The sequence below is a fragment of the Salvia hispanica genome, chromosome 6, assembly GCF_029641045.1.
Source record: "Salvia hispanica isolate PSC_SH4W2 chromosome 6, Shi_PSC_v1, whole genome shotgun sequence".
NCBI lineage: Eukaryota > Viridiplantae > Streptophyta > Magnoliopsida > Lamiales > Lamiaceae > Salvia > Salvia hispanica.
The window spans coordinates 36,297,595-36,321,469 of record NC_142697.1 but is presented as its reverse complement, the minus strand read 5'-3'; the positions used below and the strand labels follow the sequence as shown (position 1 = coordinate 36,321,469).

General features: G+C 35.5%; 3 protein-coding genes and 1 pseudogene across 4 annotated transcripts; 1 reads left to right on the top strand and 3 right to left on the bottom strand.

Annotated features, from left to right (window-relative positions):
• Positions 1-7,033: 7,033 nt before the first annotated feature.
• Positions 7,034-10,104, top strand: LOC125208661 (uncharacterized). Of its 2 annotated transcripts, none has more exons than XM_048108314.2 (5): positions 7,034-7,185; positions 7,501-7,569; positions 7,798-7,931; positions 8,339-8,788; positions 9,346-10,104. In XM_048108314.2, exons 2-5 carry the CDS (start codon positions 7,543-7,545, stop codon positions 9,758-9,760), a joined length of 1,026 nt encoding a protein of 341 aa, XP_047964271.1. In that variant the 5' UTR covers positions 7,034-7,185; positions 7,501-7,542; the 3' UTR covers positions 9,761-10,104. The 2 variants fall into 2 exon arrangements, with proteins under 2 accessions (XP_047964271.1, XP_047964272.1); XM_048108315.2 differs by having other exon boundaries at positions 7,052-7,326.
• Positions 10,105-16,156: 6,052 nt separating this feature from the next.
• Positions 16,157-17,445, bottom strand: LOC125208225 (protein LATERAL ORGAN BOUNDARIES-like). Its single transcript, XM_048107804.2, has 2 exons — positions 17,198-17,445; positions 16,157-16,727 (listed from the first exon to the last, which is right to left on the bottom strand). Exon 2 carries the CDS (start codon positions 16,706-16,708, stop codon positions 16,304-16,306), a length of 405 nt encoding a protein of 134 aa, XP_047963761.1. The 5' UTR covers positions 16,709-16,727; positions 17,198-17,445; the 3' UTR covers positions 16,157-16,303.
• A 1,655-nt stretch (positions 17,446-19,100) lies between these two features.
• On the bottom strand, positions 19,101-22,089 carry LOC125203201 (putative pentatricopeptide repeat-containing protein At1g64310 pseudogene; annotated as a pseudogene).
• Positions 21,947-23,875, bottom strand: LOC125204452 (bet1-like protein At4g14600). The gene is made up of 4 exons (XM_048103115.2): positions 23,731-23,875; positions 23,497-23,620; positions 22,730-22,786; positions 21,947-22,282 (listed from the first exon to the last, which is right to left on the bottom strand). The coding sequence occupies exons 1-4, from the start codon at positions 23,751-23,753 to the stop codon at positions 22,121-22,123; spliced, it is 366 nt and encodes a 121-aa protein (XP_047959072.1). The 5' UTR covers positions 23,754-23,875; the 3' UTR covers positions 21,947-22,120.

The window sequence follows — 23,875 nt, the reverse complement described above, 5'->3', positions numbered from 1 at the left end:
GCTAATAATGTAACATTTTTTGTGTAATAAGGTAGCTCGGATATTATTATCACAACTATCCAATCTAAGGATCCAAGGGTTGAGATTTGCTTTGATTTTTTACAGAGTTTCACTTATTGACCATAGCGCGCCCCTATATATATGTATGTGATCAATTGCTAACTAATTAGAAATCTAAAATTAAGACCAATTCCTAACTATTAGACGAGGAGATCTAATGGTTGAAACGATTACAACTAAATTATATTATAAATTTAAATAATAATTAATTAAATTTAAAGGGTATTAATTCAGTTCATATACTCCCTCCGTCCCAAGATAAGTGACTTAGTTCTTTTGGGTACGGGATTTAAGAAATGGTATTTAAATAAGTTAAAGTGGAGAGAGTAAAGTATGAGAGAGGGAAAAGTAGAGGAGAGAAGAGAGAATAAAGTTGGTGGAGAATAAAGTAAGAGAGATGACTTTTTGCTAAAAATGGAAATAGGTCACTTATAGTGGGACATCTCAAAAAGGAATACAAGTCACTTATCCTGGGACGGATGGAGTATATAGTACTCCCTCCGTCCCACAAAAAATGACACACTTTCCTTTTTAGTTTGTCCCACAAAAGATGTCACATTTCCCTTTTTGGAAAAAGTTCTCTCTCACATGAATATAAAAATTATATTTTCTCTCTCCATTTAACACACAAAACAAAACCTCCTAAAATCCCGTGCCATTTTCAAAGTATGCCAACTTCTCTGGGACGGAGGGAGTAGTTAAAACTAACTACTTTCTCTCTCTTCAAAATCATCTCAAAACTTTAAATTTATGTAACTCTCTTGATTAAATTATTTTTTCACAAAAAATATATCAAATTAAAGATAATTTTATAACAATTCTAACGAGATCGCAATTGCATATGTTCCGACGACGTTCAGATGATGAAATTTGATTATTTTTATTTCAATGTCGTATATGTTCATAAGCAATTTTTTATCAATAAATGCATCAAAAATTTTCAATATAATGCATGTAAAATCTCAATAAAATTGTGTTGATATTTTCGTGTACTTGTGCTAAAATATTCATGTCATTGTGTTGATATTTTTAAGGGTTTTTGGCTTTTTAAACCAAAACCTTTCCCCGAATTCCGGTTTTTCCCATGAACTATGATATTTGTTTTTAAAACCACGAACTTTCATTTCGTTAGGATTTTCCCCTGGCGGGTCAACGACAAAACCCGGGTTGTCTACATGTCAATTTTAATCCTATTTGTCACTAAATTGATTACTTGGATACTATTTGGCACAATAATACATACACTCACAATTATTACATAACAAATGACAACTTTTGAATAAATAAAACACAACTTTAACATTTTGAATTATGCTATTCGGGTCGGAAATGTGTTATTCGGGTTGGGTGGGGAAAATCCTAACGAAATGAAAGTTCGAGGTTTTAAAAACAAATCTCATAGTTCATGAGAAAAACCGGAATTCGGGGAAAGGTTTTGGTTTAAAAAGCCAAAAATCCTATTTTAATACACTATGTTGATATAAAAAAAAACCACGAAAATTGTAATTTGATAACTAAATGACGATCTTACCCATTTGTTGAAATTCGTGAGGTTTAATCTCACCCATTCGTTTTAAAATATAAGGGTATAGATTTGGTCTTAATTTTGGAATCTACTATTTATCGAGTATTTATTGAAATTCTTGAGTTTTCCTCTTTGAGAATTTTATCTAATTCCTTCTTGAAGATTGCTTGTTTCTTTCCATAGATAGAATCAAGTAGAGGTATGCATCCATGATAGTGTAAATATTAAGGGTCCGTTTGATAAGAAAGGTGAGATATAAAAAATATGTGAATTAAGTTAAGGAGGCAGATAAAGTTTTTTCGTGATTGTTCGGTAGGCGAGAAATTATTTAAATTTGTGTATTAGATAATACATGAAATGACACAGTTACCTATCTTTTTGCAATGAGTAGTAGGACAAAGTAATTACCTCTATCAAATAATAGAAATTTGACCAAGTAACAACTCAGCCCCACTGAGAATCGAGAGTCACTTGAAGAGCAAATTTTTTGAAAATCAAATATGTTTAGATCAACCATGAACCATCAATGCCTTAGAGAATCAAAGAGAAAATTCATTTGAACCATTTGAAAATCAAAGAGAAAAATTGGTAAACAATAGAATCACCTCTGCTGTATTTTTCAGCAGCAATTAAAAGAAAGAAGAAAAATAATGTCAGAGAATCAAAGAGCCCCATCCCTGCATCCCGCATTGAACCATTTTAACACCCATTTTTCAGCAGCTCCTTCAATTGAACCATTTGAACAGAATTTGAAGAGACAAATCGGGCAAACACAAGAGTTATCTCTACCCAAATTTTTCCATCATCAAGAGAAAAGAAACAGAGAAATCCCCATCTTGATTTTAGAACCATAATCGACGAATCATAGAAACCACGGAAGAACCCCATCCCACATTCAACCAACATCGAAATGAATCGCACCCCACAGTCAACATGCCTCGAAGAATCAACCACGGTAGAATTAAACCCAGGTACTAGGCCATGAATCGGCGCCGGCTAACGATGTGCCGGTGGCCGTGTTCCGACTGCGCTGATGTGCTTGCCGGTGGTATGAACTTAATTTGACTGAAAGGGGGCGAATCATAGGAGGAGAGGACGAGGGAGGGGTAGGATCATTACATAACCTAACATATCTGTGGGATACATAATTGGGCAAAACCAATGTATTTTTGGTAGGTTGAGACAGGCCCTTGAGTTTTATCGGGCCTTGAGTTAAGTATTTCTATGTTATCAAACAAACAGAAAAATATAAATCTATATCTTGGCATTACAGCCTTATCAAACACGCCCTAAAAAGTGGAGCCAAAATAGTGCGGTTTGGATTAGTAAAAGTTGCACAAGGTTGTCTTTATTATTTTGGTTAAGGTCCTATAGTTTTAATCTTAGCTATTCATCATTTACTTATTCTTCATTTTCTAATTTCCTATTCAATTCAAATTTGGATCTAATGTTTGTGGCTAGATCCACCTTTATCTTTTTTGATTTTTTGTTTAACTTGGTTATCAACACTTATGGCGTAATCCTTGGGTAAACCACATAGATCTAGTTTTTGTTGCTAAATCCATCTTATCTTTTTGTGTTTAACATGATGATCAACACTTGTGGCATAATCCTTTTAGCTAGTAAAACAATTTATTTAGCAAAATAATTAGAAAATATTTAAGTGACTAATAATGCCGGACTAAGCCTAATCCGGTCAAAAAATCGCTAATTCAAAGTTGATCGTCAGAAATTGATGGAACCATAGAAAAATGACCGCATCAACAACGATTTTGTTTGTTATGGACATGATCTTGATAAAATGAATGTGTTGGACCTACTTATTATTTTGAGATTATATTTAGGACCAATTTAAAACTTCAACTTAAAAAAAATGAAATGAAAGTAGACCATCTTCATCCGTGACCCTCATCTAACCCAACCCCAATCAGCATTTTAATAAAATATTTATTTCTCATACATACACAACCCCCAACTTAATATAATTCTCACTTCCATCACTAACCCTAACACAACTTTCTTTTTACATACTTATAAATATTTTTAATAAATATATAAAATAAAATAAATTATTATATTTAAATGTATAAAATAGTGATTACTAATTAGCGATTCATATAAATAAAGTATATTATATTATTACATTAAAATAAATAAATAAAATTATACGGTGATACTATAAAATTAACAAATTAACTAATATATAGATTAAAAGTTAAAAATAAAAAGAAAAGTAATTCAATAAAGAAAAATAAAATTAAGAGTTGCAAAATAAAAGATATTCCTTCCGTCCCTTAAAATTTGGTACCATTGATCCTGCACGGGTTTTAAGAAATATAATACTCCCTCCGTCCCATAAAAGTTGAGACAAAACTTTTGGGCACGGAGATTAAAAATTTATATTAAATAAATAGGGGAGATGAAAAAAAGTAGGAAAGATAAGAGAGAGTAAAGTAAATGATGGAATAAAGTAAGAGTGATTAAATGTTTTGTCTTTAGTTAAAAAAGGAAATGACTCAACTTTGTTGGGACGGACTAAAAATGAATACGACTCAACTTTTATGGGACGGAGGGAGTAAAAAGTGGGTTGAAAAAGTTATAGACATGTGAGTCCTACTTTTATATATTAGTTATAAAATAAAATGTGAGTGAGAGTGAGTTAGTGAAATGTAGGGTCCACTACCAGAAATGGTAAAAGTGAAAGGTGATAAATTTTCAGGGACGGACGAAAAATGAAATAGGTGACAAATTTTCAGGGATGGAGGGAGTAGCATATTTAAAATGGCAACCAGTAATATGGCGCCACATGTCTGACCCCCTTCATTTCTCTGGATTTGGATCCCCTGTTGTGGTTGATAGCACAACAGGGGATGTTGTTACACGCATCCCATTATTATATTATTAAATTATATTATTAAAATATTAATTTATTTTATTATAAAATAAATAATTGTGTGGGTATGGTTTGGCACAGCTCTTGCTCTTGCTGTGCACAGCAGGGGATCCTTGCCCCATTTCTCTTGGGTGCGACTGACAAAATGCTACTCCATTAATTTTGATTTATTTTTATATAAAACATTATTTTTCTCACGTGTGACCCTCCCACGAGGGTTACCGCTGCTAATTGTCGTAGGTATACTCAATTTGTGAAGAAAGCTCTGAAACAAATCGACTACTAGGTGGAAATTAGAGTCCGGATTATCTAATTCTTTTCCTACACCATCTCCTGCTCCACCACTCACAAACATAAGTAATAGACCCATTATCATATTTTATGTTTGTGAGGAGTGGAACAGGAGATGGTATAGGAAAAGAATTAGGTGATCCGGACCACGAAATTAGACCTTCCCTAATTTAAAACTTGAGTGAACTTCAAAAATGGTCCCTGGACTATGGGTTTATCTCGTAAATGGTCCCTGAACTTTAAAAATATCACCAGCAGTCCCTGGACTAAGGCTTAATATCAAAAACGGTCCTTTTGCACTGTTTCGAGACGAAAATGCCCTTTTCAGGCTTTGGGCAATTTGGACAATTCAATTTCGTCTACTATTCATGAAGTCAGCAACTCATTTAATTTTGCAGGTTTTGTCATAATTGCATCTCTCTCTCTTCACACCTTCTCTCCTGCCTCTCTCCTCTATCTCTTCTTCCCTTCTTCTTCCTCTGGCTTCCTCTGGTCTCTTCCCTTCCACAGTCGTCTACTGCTCGAACACCTCCACAGTCGTGCTCTCTCTCTCTACGTGTCAACACCCCATATGTGTATATATGACAATACATGCAAATCCGGGTGAGTCTGACAGTTTGAAAAAGTTCAAATTTTGAAATGCCCAATTCTGGGACGACATATGATATTACTTTAAAACCTGATATGATATTACTTTAAAACCCGATATGATATTAGTTTTGTACTGCATCTGATATTAGTTTTTGAAACACTAATGTACTACGTCTGATATTTGTTTGTTGTACTACATCTAATTTGTTGTACTGCATCTGATATTAGTTTGTTGTACTACATCTAATTTTAGTTTGTATGGCATCTGAAGTGCAATTTTGATATTATTTAGAGTTGATTTAGCTGTATAGAATACTAGTCATGTTATTATTTCAACAACTTTCATTTCGCCGTGGTTAATTAGCCAAATCTTCAAATCACAATTTTAAAACCAGAAACTTCATACTTAACAATACATAAATCTTGTCAATCAAATTACATCAATTTAATCACTTGAAATTTTTGGTTCTGATCACACACTACAAATTTTAATCCTCGCAAGTTACCCTGTATATTGTATTCAATTCAGAACCCATTTCATACCCATCGAACAAAACTCATTTCGGCCATTAAACTATTCAAATCACAACAACTAAAACTTCAAACATAGAAATGTTCATCCCCAAGATCACGATCTGCAAATTAAAAGTCAAACTATGCAAATTAAGTAACTTTTTCCCCAAAATCCAGCACTTCAAATTACAATTCTTCTTCGCAAAATGTTTCTTCACCAATATTTTCCCCCGCACATTGCAATGGAGTACTTGTTCAATCCTACTCCATCAAACTGACCATAATGGCTACAAATGAAACCACCAACGAAAACCCAGCAACTAACACAAGAATATAATCTTTCACTTTACTTCCACCTTCACACCGCTTTGGATATACTTCAGAATGAACTTCGTCTTCTCCTTCAATTTCATCTTCTCCTCCAACTTCGTCTTCATGACCATTGTTTCCAACCAAGTAATTGCAGCCTTCAAAATCCACACGCTTCGGATGACACCACCGAAAATAATTGCAGCCTCCAACTGTGCCCTTTTTCTCGCATACGAAATACAACATTCCAAATGATGCCTTTCTTGCCTCGGCAACGATTTTGAGAGTCGCTCTGTGCCGGCACATACAATTTTCGTACTCATACCGGAGCCACTTACAACCATTCCCTCCTCCTCCTCCAATGGACAGCGAAGGCATGAAGGCAAGCAAACTCGACGTTGCGGAGGGAAGCAGGACCAAGAAGAAGAAGAATCGCGTCTAGATTTTACGGAGTAAATGGTTCAAACAAGAAGAAGAAGAAGAAGAAGAAGAAGAAGAAGAAGAAGAAGAAAGGAAGTGAGACAGGGGAGAGAGAATATTGTAAATATTAATAGAAGGTGTGAAGAGAGAGAGAGATGCAATTATGACAAAACCTGCAAAATTAAATGAGTTGCTGACTTCATGAACAGTAGACGAAATTGAATTGTCCAAATTGCCCAAAGCCTGAAAAGGGCATTTTCGCCTCGAAACAGTGCAAAAGGACCGTTTTTGATATTAAGCCTTAGTTCAGGGACTGTTGGTGATATTTTTAAAATCCAGAGACCATTTACGAGATAAACCCATAGTACAGGAACCATTTTTGAAGTTTACTCTTAAAACTTTGACTATTTGACTCTGTAGTCTATCCAATTCCAAATTTCCTTTGTTTCTGCAAACTGCGTATTCTATCCAAGGATAAACTACTTTGGCGGAAACTTTTCTTCTGCCTTCACTCACATATCGCAATCTCTCCAATTCACCTCACCGCCTCAGAGTTTATTGCAGTTTCTCTCCCCTCTACCTTGTGAGCGACTATAATTCATACATATATAGTCTATTTCCCAAAATAAGCATCTTTTTGTTTAATGTTATAAAAATCGGAGTTTGGGATCACGCGTATCCATTTTCGTTGGATATTTTTTTGATAATCTGTGTGTCGAAAAAGGTTGTTTCCCCATTTCAATGTATCTATTGTCGATGAATTTTGAATAAATTAGTTACTACGGTTATGAAGTTGGGATCTTTCTTGTTAAGGAAAGGGTTTTTAATGTTAGATTGTGTTCTATTTGCACGCATTGATTGATTATTATATTCATTTATTTATTTGGTTTGTGAGAAGATGGGTTTAGTGGGAGTTTCTTGCTTGCTTGATGCGTAGAAGATGGTGTTAGCAACATTTCAGCTGCGGGTAAATCTCTGTCCAGATATTTTATTGATAAATGAGAATTGAGCTAATATTTTTACTGGAAAGGATAATTTAGTTATTATGAGATGCATTATTTGGTACAAACTGTTACGTTTAAATGTTCGAGACGATCCTAGATTAAGAGATATTGAATGTATTCGAAATCATTTGTGTTTTGGTCTTCATAGTTGTAGAGTATTGAATGATTATCTGTTTCCCCTCATTAATTAGGGCTCTTGTAGCAGTTTCCCTTGTGTGCCCTCAGCACGCTGCAGAGGGAGCCAACTAAAATACCTTTTGCCCTCAGTCCCACGAGTTGGGAGAAAAGATAGTCTGAGATCCTTAAGATGCAGATCATGTTCAAGGTTAGATATTTACATACAGGATTTCTAATGAATCATTAAATGACAACATATAGATGAACATGTCATTTGGGCAACCATTGGTGGGCACTAAATGAGTATGATCAGCATTATAAACCTCTTAAGGAATGCTCTCGGCTATTATGTTAATATGGTGGACACTCTTCATAATTTGTCGTTAGATAGAAGACTGAAAAATAACAAAATATATTGTTTTTGTAATCCAGTACTTCTACATACTGGAGTTTATTTTTACTGGACTTTCAACAACTCTATTTTTAAGTCATACCTTTTGTTTATGATATTTACTGTTCATGATTTCACGTTGGTATTTATGACATGTTCAATGCTTGATCATTTCATTTGATTTGTGCCTGTTTCATATAAAACTGATTAAACATCTTGCACAGTGGAGGAGCTTTTTTTATTCTTGGACCAAAGTCCAAAATATCTAAAATATCAGCTTTCAAAGGTGGCAATCGACATGATGATCTGAGTGGCAGAGCTAATGACTCCAAGTCTCTAAAGAATCCTCTTAAAGTTTCTTATTTACAACATGAGAGTGAAGAATCCTTCGTGGAATCTTCAAAGGCACATAATGTTGTGCCTGCCCCTTATACAGCAGAAGATGAGAGAACAACCAGGTCCTTAGCTATGCAAAATCTCTTTAAGAACTGGTTGATGTTACTGCGTACCCCACTAGGAACACAACCAGTGGAAAGAACTCTCGAAGAACCTTCTGAGGGAACCTCAGAAGAGTCAAAGGTCGTGCAAAATAATGAAAAACATGAAGTGTTTAAGGCGGCTTGGTGCTACTTTTTGTGCTTGGATCCAACAATAAAGATACCATTGTTAATGTTGTGAGTATAGTTGTTTGTTCTCTCTCTCTCTCTCTCTCTGGGTGTAGAGTCTTGGGGGCCTTGGAGTAGTGATGGGCTGGTGTCAGCCCTCACTCTATGCGCTTGTGTAGCTATGTTTGCACTTACTTTTTCTTTCACTTGCAAAGAAATTCTATTTTTCTATTGGTGCATATTTATGGCTCATCAATCTTAATGAATTTGGATTATAGTTAAGCAAGGGATGGTTTTCAGGATTAATATGAAGACTTGATTTTAGAATTGTTTGTCCCTGTGGTTTGCTTCTCATGTAGTGTTGTTAGTTATACTGATATTTCAATTAGATTGCTATGCCTTTGTTTGGCTAATTTTGTGGGCTTCAAAGAAGCAGATATGGCATCTCTTGAGCTTCCCCAAAACCTAGATGTTTGAAAATGTAAAAAGTTATATTTTTCTTTTCTTATGGCCTGCCTTCTGCATTTGACTTCCTATTTGAAATCTACTATTTGCTCCTTTATGATGACTAATATTGTGCATCCAACTGCATATTGCTGATGTCTTTCTCTGCATTGTGTTCACAGCACACCACTGTATCTGGCAGTAAACCTTGTATATGGATCGGAAGTATCTAAAGAATTAACTCCCCTGTGGATTCTTGGACCATTAGTTGCAGCTCTCTATGTGAAGATGCTGCGAGGAATATGCAACCTCTACGTGTTCAGCTTCATGCAAACTGTCAGAATAGTGAAGAACCTGCCAGCCTACTTCATGGTGGTACATGAGTACCTTTTCCGTGGGAAGCTAAAAGAAGCCATGCATAAATATGTATGGCAACTTCTCGTTGACATAAAAATTATGGACTACAAGGAGGTGATCAAGAGGAATTTGAAGGGTTTCCAAGGGTGGTTGGTGGAGAAATACCAGGATTTTGTTGAATCCATATGGCCGTATTACTGCAGAACAATCAGGTTTTTGAAGAGGGCCAATCTAATATAGCTCCAACTCCTCTTCAAGAGATATGTCCAAAAGGCATGAGTTTTTTCTCTGTTTCCCGTGGCTTAGCTCCTTACTTTAAGGTGAAATATCCATGGAGGTCCCTCCGTTAAGCACCTTTTTGATTTGGGGTTCTCTCAACCGATTGGAGAGACATGTAGGGATGTGAATGCTTGTATTGAACATCAACGTTTCCCTCTGGCGTGGCGCATTCTTGGTTAGGTTGTTTTGTGGACTGATACTAAATTTTTTTCCCTATATTAACGCATATCTGATTATCTGAATCTGTTCTGAATGCATCTGAGTTTTCCTATCAGCAGTTATAGAAAGATCCCATTATTCATGTCGATTCATATTTTGATAAATTTTGATATGAGTGTTACAATGTTTTTATCTTTTCAATTCCTGCTGAGGCTTACGGTTTGCGGAATAATGTTGGGGCTTACTCCCTCTGTCCCTCGTTAGAGCATTCCTATTCGTGCTCAATGGCAAGAGCACGGATGTGGACCTGGACCCCACTTTTATTCATTTTTTACTCTCTGCTCTTAGGCAAGAGCATAATTTCCACATCCAGCACTTCCACAAGGACAAGCTCAAAAGTCCCATCATTCTATTATTCAATTTGAATAAAAACATTTCCATAATATTAAAATGCATTAAAAATACCTGGAATACTATTACAAATTACAAAAAAATTAAAAATTACATAATTAAAATTCTAAAAATTAAAAACTACATTAATCAAAATCCTAAAAATTAAAAAATACATAATTCAAATGCTAAAAATTAAAAATTACATAATTAAATTCATAAAATTAAAAAAACTCAATACTCGTTGCCGAATTTCGCTCAAATGTATTTGATTAGGTCTTCTAGTTGTTGGTTAAGGGGTTATATATATAAGCAAACCTGGATGTTTGGGCATGTACATTTCCATTAAATTAATATGCAAGTTGGATTTGGTAGTAGTATCAACCATTTATGACAAGGTATCATTCCTTTAATCACAACATTGAATGGGCTGATTTTGCGTCCAAGCTGAGTGAGCTCCTTTCGAAGCAATTTAATCGATTTTTCCCAGCCACTTCATATCTAATGTGAATTAGTTTCATCTGACCACTTGAAGTTGAAAACTATAATTCGATTTTTTTTTTTGATGTGCAAGTATTTCTTGAAACATTGCAACTTGTTCCTCAACGGATACATACCTTTAACTATTTTGCAACCCCCACTTCCTTTAGAAGAGGACACAATCTTCTAAAGCTAATCTTTTCCATACAAAGATTGACTATGCAATCGATGTCGCTAAGCTCATATGTCGGACTTGTGCAGGAATCCGACCTATTAGAGAGTAGTGCCTATTCAAGTGCCACCTATGATGTCTACACATACGTCTACCGTGCCTCAAATAAAGATACAAAATTATGGTAGTTTATAAATGGAAAAGATTCATTATGTCTTCTAACGTAATGTAAATGGCGGTAGACGTAGGTAAAGAAGGTGCCACAATGAAGTAATTACACAATCGACGCGTTAGATTTTCTGCACAAATAAAAGTAACATAACTTTTCATCGTTATGAACAAATCTGAGTTAAATATGTAGTACTCTAGGAGCAAGTTTGTAAACTATCGATGCCTAACATGGTGTGACATAGGGGTGTCAAAACGGGTAGCGGGTAACGGGTATTCCCGAACCCGACCCGATACCCGTCGGATAACGGGTACCCGATACCCGATGGAGTTGGGTAACGGGGCGGGATCGGGTATGACTATTTTGGATTTTGCGGGTAACCCGTTAGTCCCGACATACCCGATATGTATATTAATATTTTATAATTTTTTAATTTTAATACTTGCTGACTGGGCTGACTTAAAATCATAATGTAATTTTTTAATAGTAATATATTACAAAACGTATCTTTTAAGTTTTTAACTTTTAATTAGGGTTAAGTATTTTTATCTTCCGTCTTTTCTGATTCAACTTCATTCGACTCCTTTTCTCCTTCCACCTGCCGTCTGTAACTTTTGGTTATAATTATTTATTACTTTTGATGAAAGTGAGACATTGTTGGTTACTTTGTTAATTTTTCATATTTAATTTTTTGAATGGTGATTTGAATTTTGGAGTTTGGATTTTTTGGCATTGTAATTGAATTTGAATTTACATGTTTACAGCCTTTACAGGTGGTATTTGGTAACATGAAAATTTGAAGCAGATATTTCAATTTTTTTTAAAAAAATATAAGTTTCTAATTCCTTATTTATAGTACGTAAACAATATAGAAGGAGAAATTAAGCATTTTAACTTAAAATTTTGGAAACACACGAAGGCGGAGAATCAAATATTACAATTACATTACATGCTTCATCTCAATTCTCAGCAAAATTAATTAATAAAAATGAGAATCTACTACATTCAACATGCAGTATTTTGTAAAATATTATAAACTACACAAATAAATAAAAAAAGAAGATTTGGAAAAAAAAAATTGGCTTCGGGTCGGGTACCCGCGGTGCCGGGTGCGGGATACCCGACTCGGGTATCGGGTAATACCCGGCTCACTGCGAGACGGGTATCGGGACAAAGTTTTCGGCCAAAATCGGATGCGGGTACCCGACTCATCGGGTGCGGGTACCGTTTCGACACCCCTAGTGTGACAGCAGCAAGTAATTGTTATAACAAGCTTCAGACCAAAACAACAATCACATAATCAAACAATAAACGTCTATTAGAGTGTTGTATACTAGGAATCACCTTTCAAGTGATTGGATATTGTTAAAAGCTCTTATTTTATTTTCCGAGGAATAGAACAAATTATGTTGTCATAATGGTATTATGATTAACATTTAATGGTTGTTTTACATGTTTAAATGTATAAGAAACATAAAAAGTCTAAGTCTTTGTTTTAGTAGACCGGTTGTGGGCGTTGTCTACTTTAAGGTAACACGGCCAATTCTGAACAAAGAAAAACAGGATTTCAAAATCCAAATAGGTTTTGACTACCTATCACGAAAGATTGCAAAATTAGTTCGTATATTTCTAAGCCTTACTAAAATAAGATGACATTTGTGTGGTATAGCACTGAATAGGTTTTATATGACATGTCTTTATGCTATCTACTGAAAGACCAGGTCTTGATATATAATTAGTATATTTAGCATTGAGCACACGTTATTGATTATGCATTACTTTGATTTATCAATTGGTGCGGAGTTTTCGCAACCCAATAATCCTGATATCTTGGGTAGGATGATTAATATCTGATGAGTTTGGTTTGATAATGTCCTCAAGAGGAGTCTAGTTGAAATTTAATTATTCCATGAATAATAATTAAGCGTTTCTTGTTGGGTCCACTCTTGGAATTAAAAAGATATTAATTAATAAATTAAGTCTATATATAGCAAACATTAATTAATTAATGCACATTTGTATCTTTAGCGCAGAAAATAACTTTCTAAAAGTGGAAACCCGAATTACTTGTAATTTCAGATTTGGATGGGTAATTCAATATTATTACTGTAGTGGCTAATAATAATATTCCATTATGAGCTTGAATTAAATTGGGGAATCAATTTAATTAGAAAAGAGCCAATTGAGTGTGGCCTCATCCAAACCTCCATAGATCACTGACTGAGCTAAATATGTAACTTAATATAATTAGGAGAATAAAGGAGATGCAGAGACGCAATTTATCATAATTTTCATCTCCCCTTTCTCTCTCCAGTGAGGCGCGATTTTCTTCTCAAACTTTGGGTGGGAGTTCTGTCTTCTTTATTTAAGTCCTATATATTTTAATAAGACCAGCCCACCCTGATATCAAAATATAGTTTGGGAACCAGTCAGAAGATTTGTGGTCTAATATTAAAGATCACCACGTGGAAAAGTAGCGAGCAATCTTCGATTTTTTGGAGAATGAAAAAGGTATTAAATCCTCTTCGTAGAAAAGCATATTTTAGGTTTCAATTAATCAAAAACATGTTTTAATACAAGTTTTGAGCATGATACATGTGATAATTATGCGAATAGATTTTGTCTTAATAATCTGCTCAATAGATCTAATTCCTATTTATTTGTTCTTCTGTCGCCAACCCCATCAATTGGTATAGGAAGCAGCCCGAGAGCGCATAGGCAGCACAGCCTGGCCGAGAGCATCACGCGTTTTGCGAGGTGGTGTTGGCCGAGAGGTGATAGTGCGGTGTGATGCACTGTGTTCGAGAGTCGGCGCCCCTAGTGCTTGCAACGGGGCAGACGTGACGAAGCCGGAAGGCGTGGCTACTGGCCGAGAGCATGTGCGTCAGATTCCAGCGACGCGGTAGCCAGATTCCGGCTATGCTATTGTTGTTCCTTCTTCCTCTTCGATTCCTTCGTGCACCTCAAAATTCGTCTGATAAAATGAAGTTGGTTCTATAGGGTTGCAGTTTTGGCCATTGGTGTCGGTAAAATGAATAAATGAGGTTCACGATTTGAAAACATTAGAATGATTGAAGGGCAATTTGAAAGAAAATGAGTTATCGGACACATATTTCGAAGTAAGTTAACTCCATCGCAGCTCGATTAGGTAGATATGAATTAACTCCAAACTAAACGAACACTGCGGGCCGAAACTAAACGAACACTGCGGGCCGGGGGGGGGGGGGGTGTGAAATACGATCTTGGACACCAATTTTAGAACCAAACGTCCAGTTTCGCATAGTTTCGAATCCTTATATTTTTGAAACATAGTAACCAAACAACTCCTAAGTATTAACCTAGAAGATGAATGGATGATGATCCACTTTATTTCCGTACTCCCTTCATTCTACTCCCTCTGTCCCTAAAGAATATGCACTTTGGGAACGGCACAGGTTTTAATATAAAATTAATAAAGTAAGAGAGATATAGAGAGAAAAAGTAAGTAAAGTATTATTAGTAGAGAATGAGTCTCACTTTAGAGAAAAGAGACTTTTCAAAACTAGAATGTGCATATTCTTGTGGAACGGACTAAAAAGGAAAGAGTGCATATTTTTGTGAGATGGATGGAGTATAAAATTAGAAATTGTTTCTTGATTTGGTCGGTTCCTTTAAAAAATACTAGAAACTTTCTATTTTATTAAAAAAATCTCTAATGAGACTTGGCTCATTTTGAAATAACAATACTTTAACTATTTTTTTTTTTTCTTATTTTACTAAAGAAACAACCCAACTACTTAGATACGGATAAATATTACTCCCTTCGTCTCATATAATTCGACCCAATATTCCATTTTTGGTCGTCCCATATAATTTATCTCATTTCACTTTTACTAATTTTGGTAGTGGACCCAATATTCCACTAACTCATTCCTACTCACATTTTATTATAAAACTAATACTTTAAAAGTAGGACCACTTCCAACCAACTTTTTCAACTCACTTTCCATTAGATTTCTTAAAATTCGTGTCAGATCAAAGTATCCCAAATTATGTTGAGAGGGAGTACATTTCATCGTCCTCTCGGAAAAGATTAAGAGGTGGAAAGGGAGGGAGATTTAGTGTCACAAAAATCTGTGTGTTTTTAAGAGGACAGCTTTTTCAGTAGAGAGAGAGAGAATAACTGTTACTACAAAAATCTCTTGTTTTAAGAGAGGGCAGCTTTTATCAGTAGACAAACTCATCTGCATCAACAGCATCAACACCCGTGTGACTGTCTACAAGTTACAACTGCATATCAATCGATGTATAACAAAATTACCATCTTCTCTCTCTATCTCACAAGTGAATTCCATGAATGATTGGCAACTATTAACCTATTCTAATTTCAGCTTTTCTGGGGTGGAAATAATGGAGGTGTGACATTAAAATTGCCAGGACAAGAATTACGTGTATTTATTTGTTTAGGACAAGTTTGAAGGTGAAAAAAGGATCATAAGATCATATTAAAGCTATAATATCACACATAATACTCTCTATTATGAGTACTGCCACCTTAAACAAATCAAGTCTTTTCAATGTTAAATCATTACTCGTTTATTTTGATGTGTGCGGTCTAGTCATATCAGTAATTTTCATTTTTTATTATTTTATTTTTACGGTTGGAGATGGGGTGGGGCTTCATATTATTGGGTATTGATATCACATATTTTTAACCAAAATTATCGTCAAGTGGCCTTAGTATAATACTCCATTCAAGAATATACTGAATACATTGTTCTTAATGTCATATGGCCCCTCATATATATATTTAAATCAAATCAGACTAGCTACTTGTATACCAAATCATGTTCCTAAAATTGTTGCTGCAATATACAACAAGTGGTGCATGCTATACACTTGCAGATATATACAAATAAAACGTTTGTAATGTACTAATATCTTAGAAAAGATTTCATAGTACAGACAGATCATTTCTACCTCGAGATATTGATTAAAGAAAACTCCATGATGAAGACCAATACTCATAAAATATACCAATTTTCCATACCACAATTACAATTATTCAAACCTTGTTCAAAACCACCACAAACAAAGTAACAAACCCTAGCTACTAGTATTATAGATGATGATGATGATGATGATGAGAAGTGCATCAATTACTTCCATCCATCCCTTCACCACCATAAGAATTACTATAAATATGATTCTCATTGCAAGCGAACCTAACGAGGTCTGCATTGGCGGCGTCGAGCTCCTTCTGGAGGCGATCGACCTGGCTCTGGAGGAACGAGATGGCGCCGATGCAGCCGTACACGGGGTCTCGGATGCGGGCCTCCGCCTCGTAGGCAAGGGAGTTGACCGCGTCGTCTCGCTGGTGGGGCAGCAGCTCGTTCAGCAGCTTCCCCACGTTGCTCGCGCCGAAGATCTTGTGCACGTTTGCGAACTTCTGCGGCTCCTCCGCCGGGAAGTACGCTGAGAAGATGCATCCCGCCATGCACTTCCGCCTTAGGAATTTGCACGCCGCGCAGGGCGGCTTGTACGAGCTTGAGGAAGCCATCGATTGCTAATTTTTGTTTCTATCAATTTTCGTTGGTGTCTTAATTAATTAAAATTAAGGGATTCAAATTTCAAACAAAACATTCCATTAAAACAATTCTTCTCTGTCTCTCACACTGCTAACATGGATTATTCGAATTTTATTTGAGCTCTCCTCCCTTTTTAAACATGTTTATATGCTAAGTAGTAGTAATAAATCTTATAGAGATTTAGTTTTTAGATCTGGATGCTAATTAATTAATTAAGTCATAGTTATCTACATAGATCTAAACAGATTATGAAGTGAGGGTCATGCATTCATATGTGCTAATTAATCACTTTAACAACGTACACCACAAACCCTAGATCAAGAAATTGGCTGTATCACTTCAATTATTAGTAATATATTCTCCATTTACTAAAGGAAACGCTGATCCACAAACTAAGTAACACACAAATTAAAAATATATATATGGATATAAAAGCAACATCAACTTAATTAATTATATACCTGTGATGAGGCCTTACTATTGTTTTCTTTCTCTTTTTTCTTATTAATGCAGAAGAAGAAAAACACTGTTTTCCCTTGATGTCCCAAGAATCTATCTTTTCCTTCTTCGACAGCTAAAAAGAACCCAAACTGAGATGTTCAATTGGGGGTGGTGAAACCCTAATTTGCATCAAATTTTGGGAATTTCAATGTGGTAATGGGAAGCAATAAGGCTGAGCTAGAGAGATAAAGATGAGAGCTAAGAGAATATAGTGTGATGAAGATGGAATGAATAGAAAGGACAAAGATAATAAATGAGAGGTACAATAAAGAGAAAAGATGAGTGTGACACTCCATCTAATAATTTTATCATACTTGTGGAGGGGATGCAACCTCCATTTTTTTCTTACTGTTACGTGCCATATTTCTATTTTGCCTCTCATTTTCTCATGCAAATTGGAAAAAAAATCCAAGTTACCTTTTCCTAAAAGTATATATTTTTCCCTCTCATTCTCATTTGCAATAAGTAGAAATGTATAGTACATTATCCAACTCATATTTTGTATTCTTTCCCACAACCCTTTTAGTTTAAAGACTTGCATCAATGTTGTGAGAATGGAAGATGAAATAGTATTTTTACAATTATTATCTGCGAGAATAAATAATATAAGTAGAGAAGTTAAAGAAAACATAGAAGCATATGAGCCATTTATCTTTATCATAATCCAGTCCTTCATCTTGTGTGATAGTAATACATGTTAATTTGCAACTTTCGCCGAAATCCACTATATATATATGATAGATAGTACTTAATCCAATTATAGTATTATATTGATGTAAAGTTATGCTACATATATTAAAATTTGCTTATCTACATGAAACGGTATGCATATTTTGTACGTGGGAATGAATCACACAAAGGACCTTTGGTGAAGTAGTGGAGATCATCACATGATGATGTACCTGTTTTCTCAAACATAAAAGTGTAGTGCACTATAATCATCATATGTCCATATTTGTTTGTATCTGTACGGTCAGACAGACTGATTGAGGTTTCAACTTCATTATTTTACATTAAATCTGCGTTTAATAAACATGAAAATCATGAAACAAACTAATCGGTAATAAAAAAGATTATTTTCAATATTTTGTTTCCGTTTGTCATACACAAGTATAATCCCTCGTGCGATCGATGCACGGACCAAATCATTTTTACGCACTGATTACACATTCTCAATAAATCTACATAAATGAGAAATAATGAAGATATTATTACATGGACTTTAAAATAATATTATTATTTCGAACAAAACAATCACACTTTTACAACATCTATTATTCAATCAGTTTTGAAAATCCAATATACATTTGCATATTTTTAACAGAGGTGTGATCCGTTGCTAACTTTCTAGAATTGCTAATTATGCTAACTCATCAATGCAGTATATTAAAAATATCAAAACGATGGCATTGAAATGTAAACATAAAAGACATTAAAATGTCAACACGGTATATGAAAATGTTAACACAAATTTGTGTTGACATTTTAATGTGATCGTGTTGACATTTTTAATACACTACAATGATGAGTTAGAACGTTAGCAATTTAAGAAAAGTTAGCATTATAACACACCCCTTTTTAACATATATTAACACCATCTAAATTATATTATTTATATTTATAAAAAAAATATTCAACACTTTCAAGAATAATGAATTAATAGTATTCTAAATCCGTTCATTTGTAGTAGAGGCATTTCTTTTCGGCGCAAGTTTTAAAAAATTATGTTAAAAGTGAGTTAAGTGAATGGAAAATAAGCTAGAAAAGGAAAAAGGTAGAGAGATAAAAAGAGAATAAAGTAAGTGAGAAGAAATAATTTACTTTTTGCCAAAAAAAGAAATGACTCGGCTACAGTGAGATAATCTAAAAAGAAATACGACTCAGCTACATAGGAAAGTAGGGAATATTATAATGTATCTGTATATTTAAGACTTATACATAATTACTCATAGAGTTGAGCATGAAAAAATTTGAGTACTTTGCCATACTCATACGATGATTATTATTATTATTATTATTATTATTATTATTATTATTATTATTATTATTATTATTATTATTATTATTATGTGTTTAAAATACAATCATTGCATTTTGGCCCTCGTTTTCCTTATACTTTAGGAGATATAAAAGAGGTGAATTTTCTTCAGCCAAAAACGACGATGACCGGGCGTGGCAGAAAGCGTAGAAATAGACCATTGGGCCTCGACGAAGGCGAACCACTGTCATTTGGCTTCCTCAAGGAAGGTCTAGCATTCCCTCCCTAGAGACACATTCTTCACTCCAGACTCATCTCTAACTCCACACCTTTATATAGTGAGCCATGGAGGGGATTTCAACGAGCTTTTCTTCGCCACTTGATTGATCTACGAAGCAATCCAGCTGCACACAGGCAACTTCCCTTTGGCTCTGGCCCCATCAACCCCTCAGCTGCTCCACACATTCCCACCCTCCCAACGTGAGCAAACGAATTAGAGAGCATTACACTGTCACCACTGCTTATGCTCTCATTCTTTGAAAAATGCTTAGTAACAGCCTCATGCACCTCGTAGTTCTTATAGTGCTCACAGCACGACAAAAGAGCACCCCGCACGCCAGAATCCACGGGTTGTGTCAATGACATAACGAGATCATAAGCCTCCCCTAACCTCCCACCCATCCCAAGAAGCTTAACCATGTATACATAATGCTCAGTTCTCACTTCAACACCAAATCTATCTCTCAAAAGTTTGAAATACCCAATCCCTTCCTCGACTAATCCAGAGTGACAACACGCACAGAGAATGCCAGTAAGAGTCGTCTCATCCCCTGCTCAAGAACCTCGTCAAACACCCTCAGTGCTTCACCACTCCGCCCATACAAACCAAGCCCCAAAATCACAGTATTAAACGACACAATATTCCGTTTAGGCATCCTCTCGAAAACCCTAATCCCCATCTCCAAGAATCCACATTTTGCATACATGTCAACAAGAGCAGAGGAAACTCCAACACTCTTATCAATTCCATGCCTCACAGCATAGCCATGAACCTCACACCCCGGCCCCACAACGGCCGTCTGAGCAATAGCTGCCAAAGCAATAGCAAGCAGAGGCGGATCCAACTTGCATCCAGACATAACAAACTCCCTAAAAAGCATAGCATGATCTCCACTCTGGGAGAAGCCAGCAATCAGTGCTGACCACGAGACTACATCCAGTAAAACTATATTTTCCAACACTTTACAAGCTAGCTCTACACTCCCACATCTCGAGTACATACCAACAAGGGCACTTCCCACATGATCGATCACTCAAATCCAAACCACACTTAACACAAAATGAATGAACCGTTTCTCCCACATTCACCAAACTAAAGCTTTTCAACCCAGTGATAAATCCCACCACCGTGTATCCATCCGGCCGTAATCCCATCCCCATCATTGCGTTAAACAACACCACTCCTTTAATTCAATCTCCACACTTCCCATAGCAAGAAACCATCGCATTGCAAAGCACCAAATCAGGCTCTCCATCGATCCCACTAAACAGAAGGCTCGCTTCCTCAGCTATTCCCATCCTCGAGTAAGAGCTCACAAGCGCACTAGTGCAGATAAAATCATCTCCTAAGCCATAAGCAATCAGTTTCCCATGGACAGCTCTCAAGGCTGAGATGTCGAGCTTATCCGAGCAAGCACGGGCGAGGCACGCGAAAGTGAAGTTATCAGGTGGAATCTCGGAGGTTAGCATGCGTTTGAAGAGACGAAAGTGTGGGAGAAGTGGTGGGACTGAGCGTGGGCGCGGATGATGGAGTTCCAAAGGTAGACGCTTCGTTGGGGACTTGTTTCGAACAGGTTGCGTGCGGAGAGTAAGTTGTTGATAGCGTAGAAGCGCTGAATCTTGGTGGCGTAAAAAGGGTCGAAGGTGAGTCTGTGCTTGATGATCAAGGCGTGCAGGATTCGGGTTGTGGAGAGGGTTTGAGTCAACTGCGAAACAAGTGACTGTATATGGCTTTTCGTTTCTTTTTTCAATACCCAATTAAATTCAAACAAACTATAATTTTAATAAGTTAGCTCAGCCCTCAAAGTATGCGCAATTATGTGAAATTTCAGAATATGGAATTAAAATAAACTACTACCTTTATATTTGTGATATTAAATTTACACCCCTTTTAGAATATGAGATCAAAGTAAGTGAATTTTTCATTTTAGGGAACTTTCGCATTTTCTAAAATACAATAAAAATCGATCAAAATAGCTTAATCAATTCTTATATTTTATGAGGAATGAAAAAAAAAAAAAAACAGAAATCTGTTGCTAGGTAACTTGGTCAATTATTTTATTTCCAAAGAGAAATTTCAATATTAGGAAAATCGAAATCCCTTGTTGGGTAGTTTGATCAAATAATAAAAAACTAAAATCTCTCGAACGGGTAATTTGGTTATCTTTGTATGTTGTGAGGAATAGAATAAGAAAATAATAAAATAGAAAGCAAGTGTAAAAATCCCCTAAAATGAAATCCTATATTATGAAAGGTGTACGAATTTCCAAAAACGGAAGACAATCTATGGAATTTTGCAATATTTACCCCTCTATATTTAACTGAGTTTGAACAGCTGCACAAAGTGGAACCAAAGTATATTAATAGTTAGTAGCGGCGACAACCATGGATCACCATCATTTTGAACTACTAAAATGAAACCAAATCCCAAAACACGAATAGAAGGCAGAAATAATATGCTATTAATAATTCCATTTACTCAAGACTGGGTCAAACCACAAGCTTAGCAAACAAATTTCCAAGTGAGATAGTATTTACAATAAGTTGCTCACAGTGTATTATGCCTGTCTATTAACCAACAGCAATCTTTGCCATAGTCACAACTCACAACAGTTTGCTCACATCCTTATCTTCGAGATATTTTGGCTAAAAAGTACACAACGAAAAATAATACCAAAGCAAAAAGAACGACGTGCATCACATGGCTCGATCCTTCCCAGACGATGCTCTTGTTCAGTCTCCTCATGTTGTTTTTTACCCCAGCTTGTGCTTTGATCAACGTCATTTGCTGAATATATCAAATAAACAGATCCTTAGTTGTTTCGTTGCATTAATTTCAGCATCAAACTAACTATAATTTCAAGCAACAGATCAATTTATCTAGAGCATTCTAAGAAAACAGTTCCAAGGGGAGGGGCACATATTATGCAAGAGATAAACAGCACTATATTACAATCCCACGATCAAATTACTCTAGCCCAAGTGGCTAAACAAGTTCAATTAACTACTCCAACAAAGCTTTAATGACAACCAGCTAAAGTCAGTCATGCTGCTATCAGACTTACAATTCAGTGCTTTTATAGATAAAAGATACCATTTTCAACAAATTAACAGTTGATTGCTCAAAAAAAGGACGTAATCAGTTTTCAGAATATATATATATATATATATATATATATATAGAACAACACTAGAGCTATCAATTTAGATTCTGAGCTCAGCTTTTGTAGCATACCAGCTGATTAAGGAAATCATTCTGAAACTTAGCTTCTGTCTCGATGTCTTGAGCTACCTGCGATTTCATCCAGGAATATTATCAAGTTAAAACTTAATTCTATGGACAAGTAACAAACACTGTTTGATATAAGAAGCCATGTTTCTCAATAAAACTTAACAATCCTGATTAATAGTCCTTCCGTCCCATCTAAAGTGAGTCATTTCCTTCTTTGGTGAAATATAATACAATTACTCTCTCTTTCTTTATTCTATCTCCTACTTTATCTTCCTCTCCACTTAACTCTCTAAACATCATTTTCTTAAGTCACGTGCAGCAATGTCTCGTTTAGGGCAGGAAGGAGGGAGTAATTATTACTGGAAAATGGAAAATACAGAAATTAAATAGCACAAGGATAGATTATGAACTACATTAGATCAAAATTGGGGGTTTGGATCCACAGGTTTGAAAATGGTGAATATGCCTAAAAGAACATACTCCAAATAACATGAGAATGATGAACAGAGGCATAACTAATCGACAGATCCTAAATTTCAATAAAAAGTTAAGAGTTTCAAGTAAAGCTACGGCGCGTTCATTTCTCCTAATCTAGTTAAATGCCTAGACAGCAATATCCCCAATTCACAGCAAAAATTTTAGGTAATCGAAAATTCAAAACTATTGAGGCATTTTTTAGGTATCTCAATTTCATATAACCTGATCGGAACAAAATTTCACCGTCAAAACCTAAAAGAAGAATGAAAAACGAATTAAGAGCTGAAAATTACATCACGCAATCGTCGAACTTGCTTACGAAGACCGGTGACCTCGTCTTCGAAATCGGGCTCGATTCGCACCTGAATCTCATCTGAATTGCTACCAAATGCCGCGGATCTGGTGCTTAATCCCTCCCTGCGATCAATTATCCGAAATTAAAAAACACCCGCGGCGATCTCGATTAATTTTAATTTTTTTTAAAAAAAAGAACAGAACTAGTTCTGACGGATATATTTGAGGAATACCTCGATCGATAAGGGCCGGCCATTGGAGAAGACGTTGAAAAACTATGAATTCCAAAATTCAGGAAAAAAATGCTGGGATGGAAAGACGACGAAAATTATTTTCTCCCGAATTATGGAATGCTTAGATAGAAAGTTGAAGGTTTCA

What these genes read in the sequence shown, in the direction of transcription:
- LOC125208661 (XM_048108314.2), top strand. Translation starts at nt 7,543, where the DNA reads ATGGTGTTAGCAACATTTCAGCTGCGG. An exon ending in TAGCAACATTTCAGCTGCGG is followed by an intron (nt 7,570 to 7,797) that starts GTAAATCTCTGT and finishes CTCATTAATTAG; the next exon opens with GGCTCTTGTAGCAGTTTCCC. An exon ending in AAGATACCATTGTTAATGTT is followed by an intron (nt 8,789 to 9,345) that starts GTGAGTATAGTT and finishes TTGTGTTCACAG; the next exon opens with CACACCACTGTATCTGGCAG.
- LOC125208225 (XM_048107804.2), bottom strand. Translation starts at nt 16,708, where the DNA reads ATGGCTTCCTCAAGCTCGTACAAGCCGCCCTGCGCGGCGTGCAAATTC.
- LOC125204452 (XM_048103115.2), bottom strand. Translation starts at nt 23,753, where the DNA reads ATGGCCGGCCCTTATCGATCGAG. An exon ending in AAGTTCGACGATTGCGTGAT is followed by an intron (nt 22,787 to 23,496) that starts GTAATTTTCAGC and finishes ATGAAATCGCAG; the next exon opens with GTAGCTCAAGACATCGAGAC. An exon ending in ATGATTTCCTTAATCAGCTG is followed by an intron (nt 22,283 to 22,729) that starts GTATGCTACAAA and finishes TGATATATTCAG; the next exon opens with CAAATGACGTTGATCAAAGC.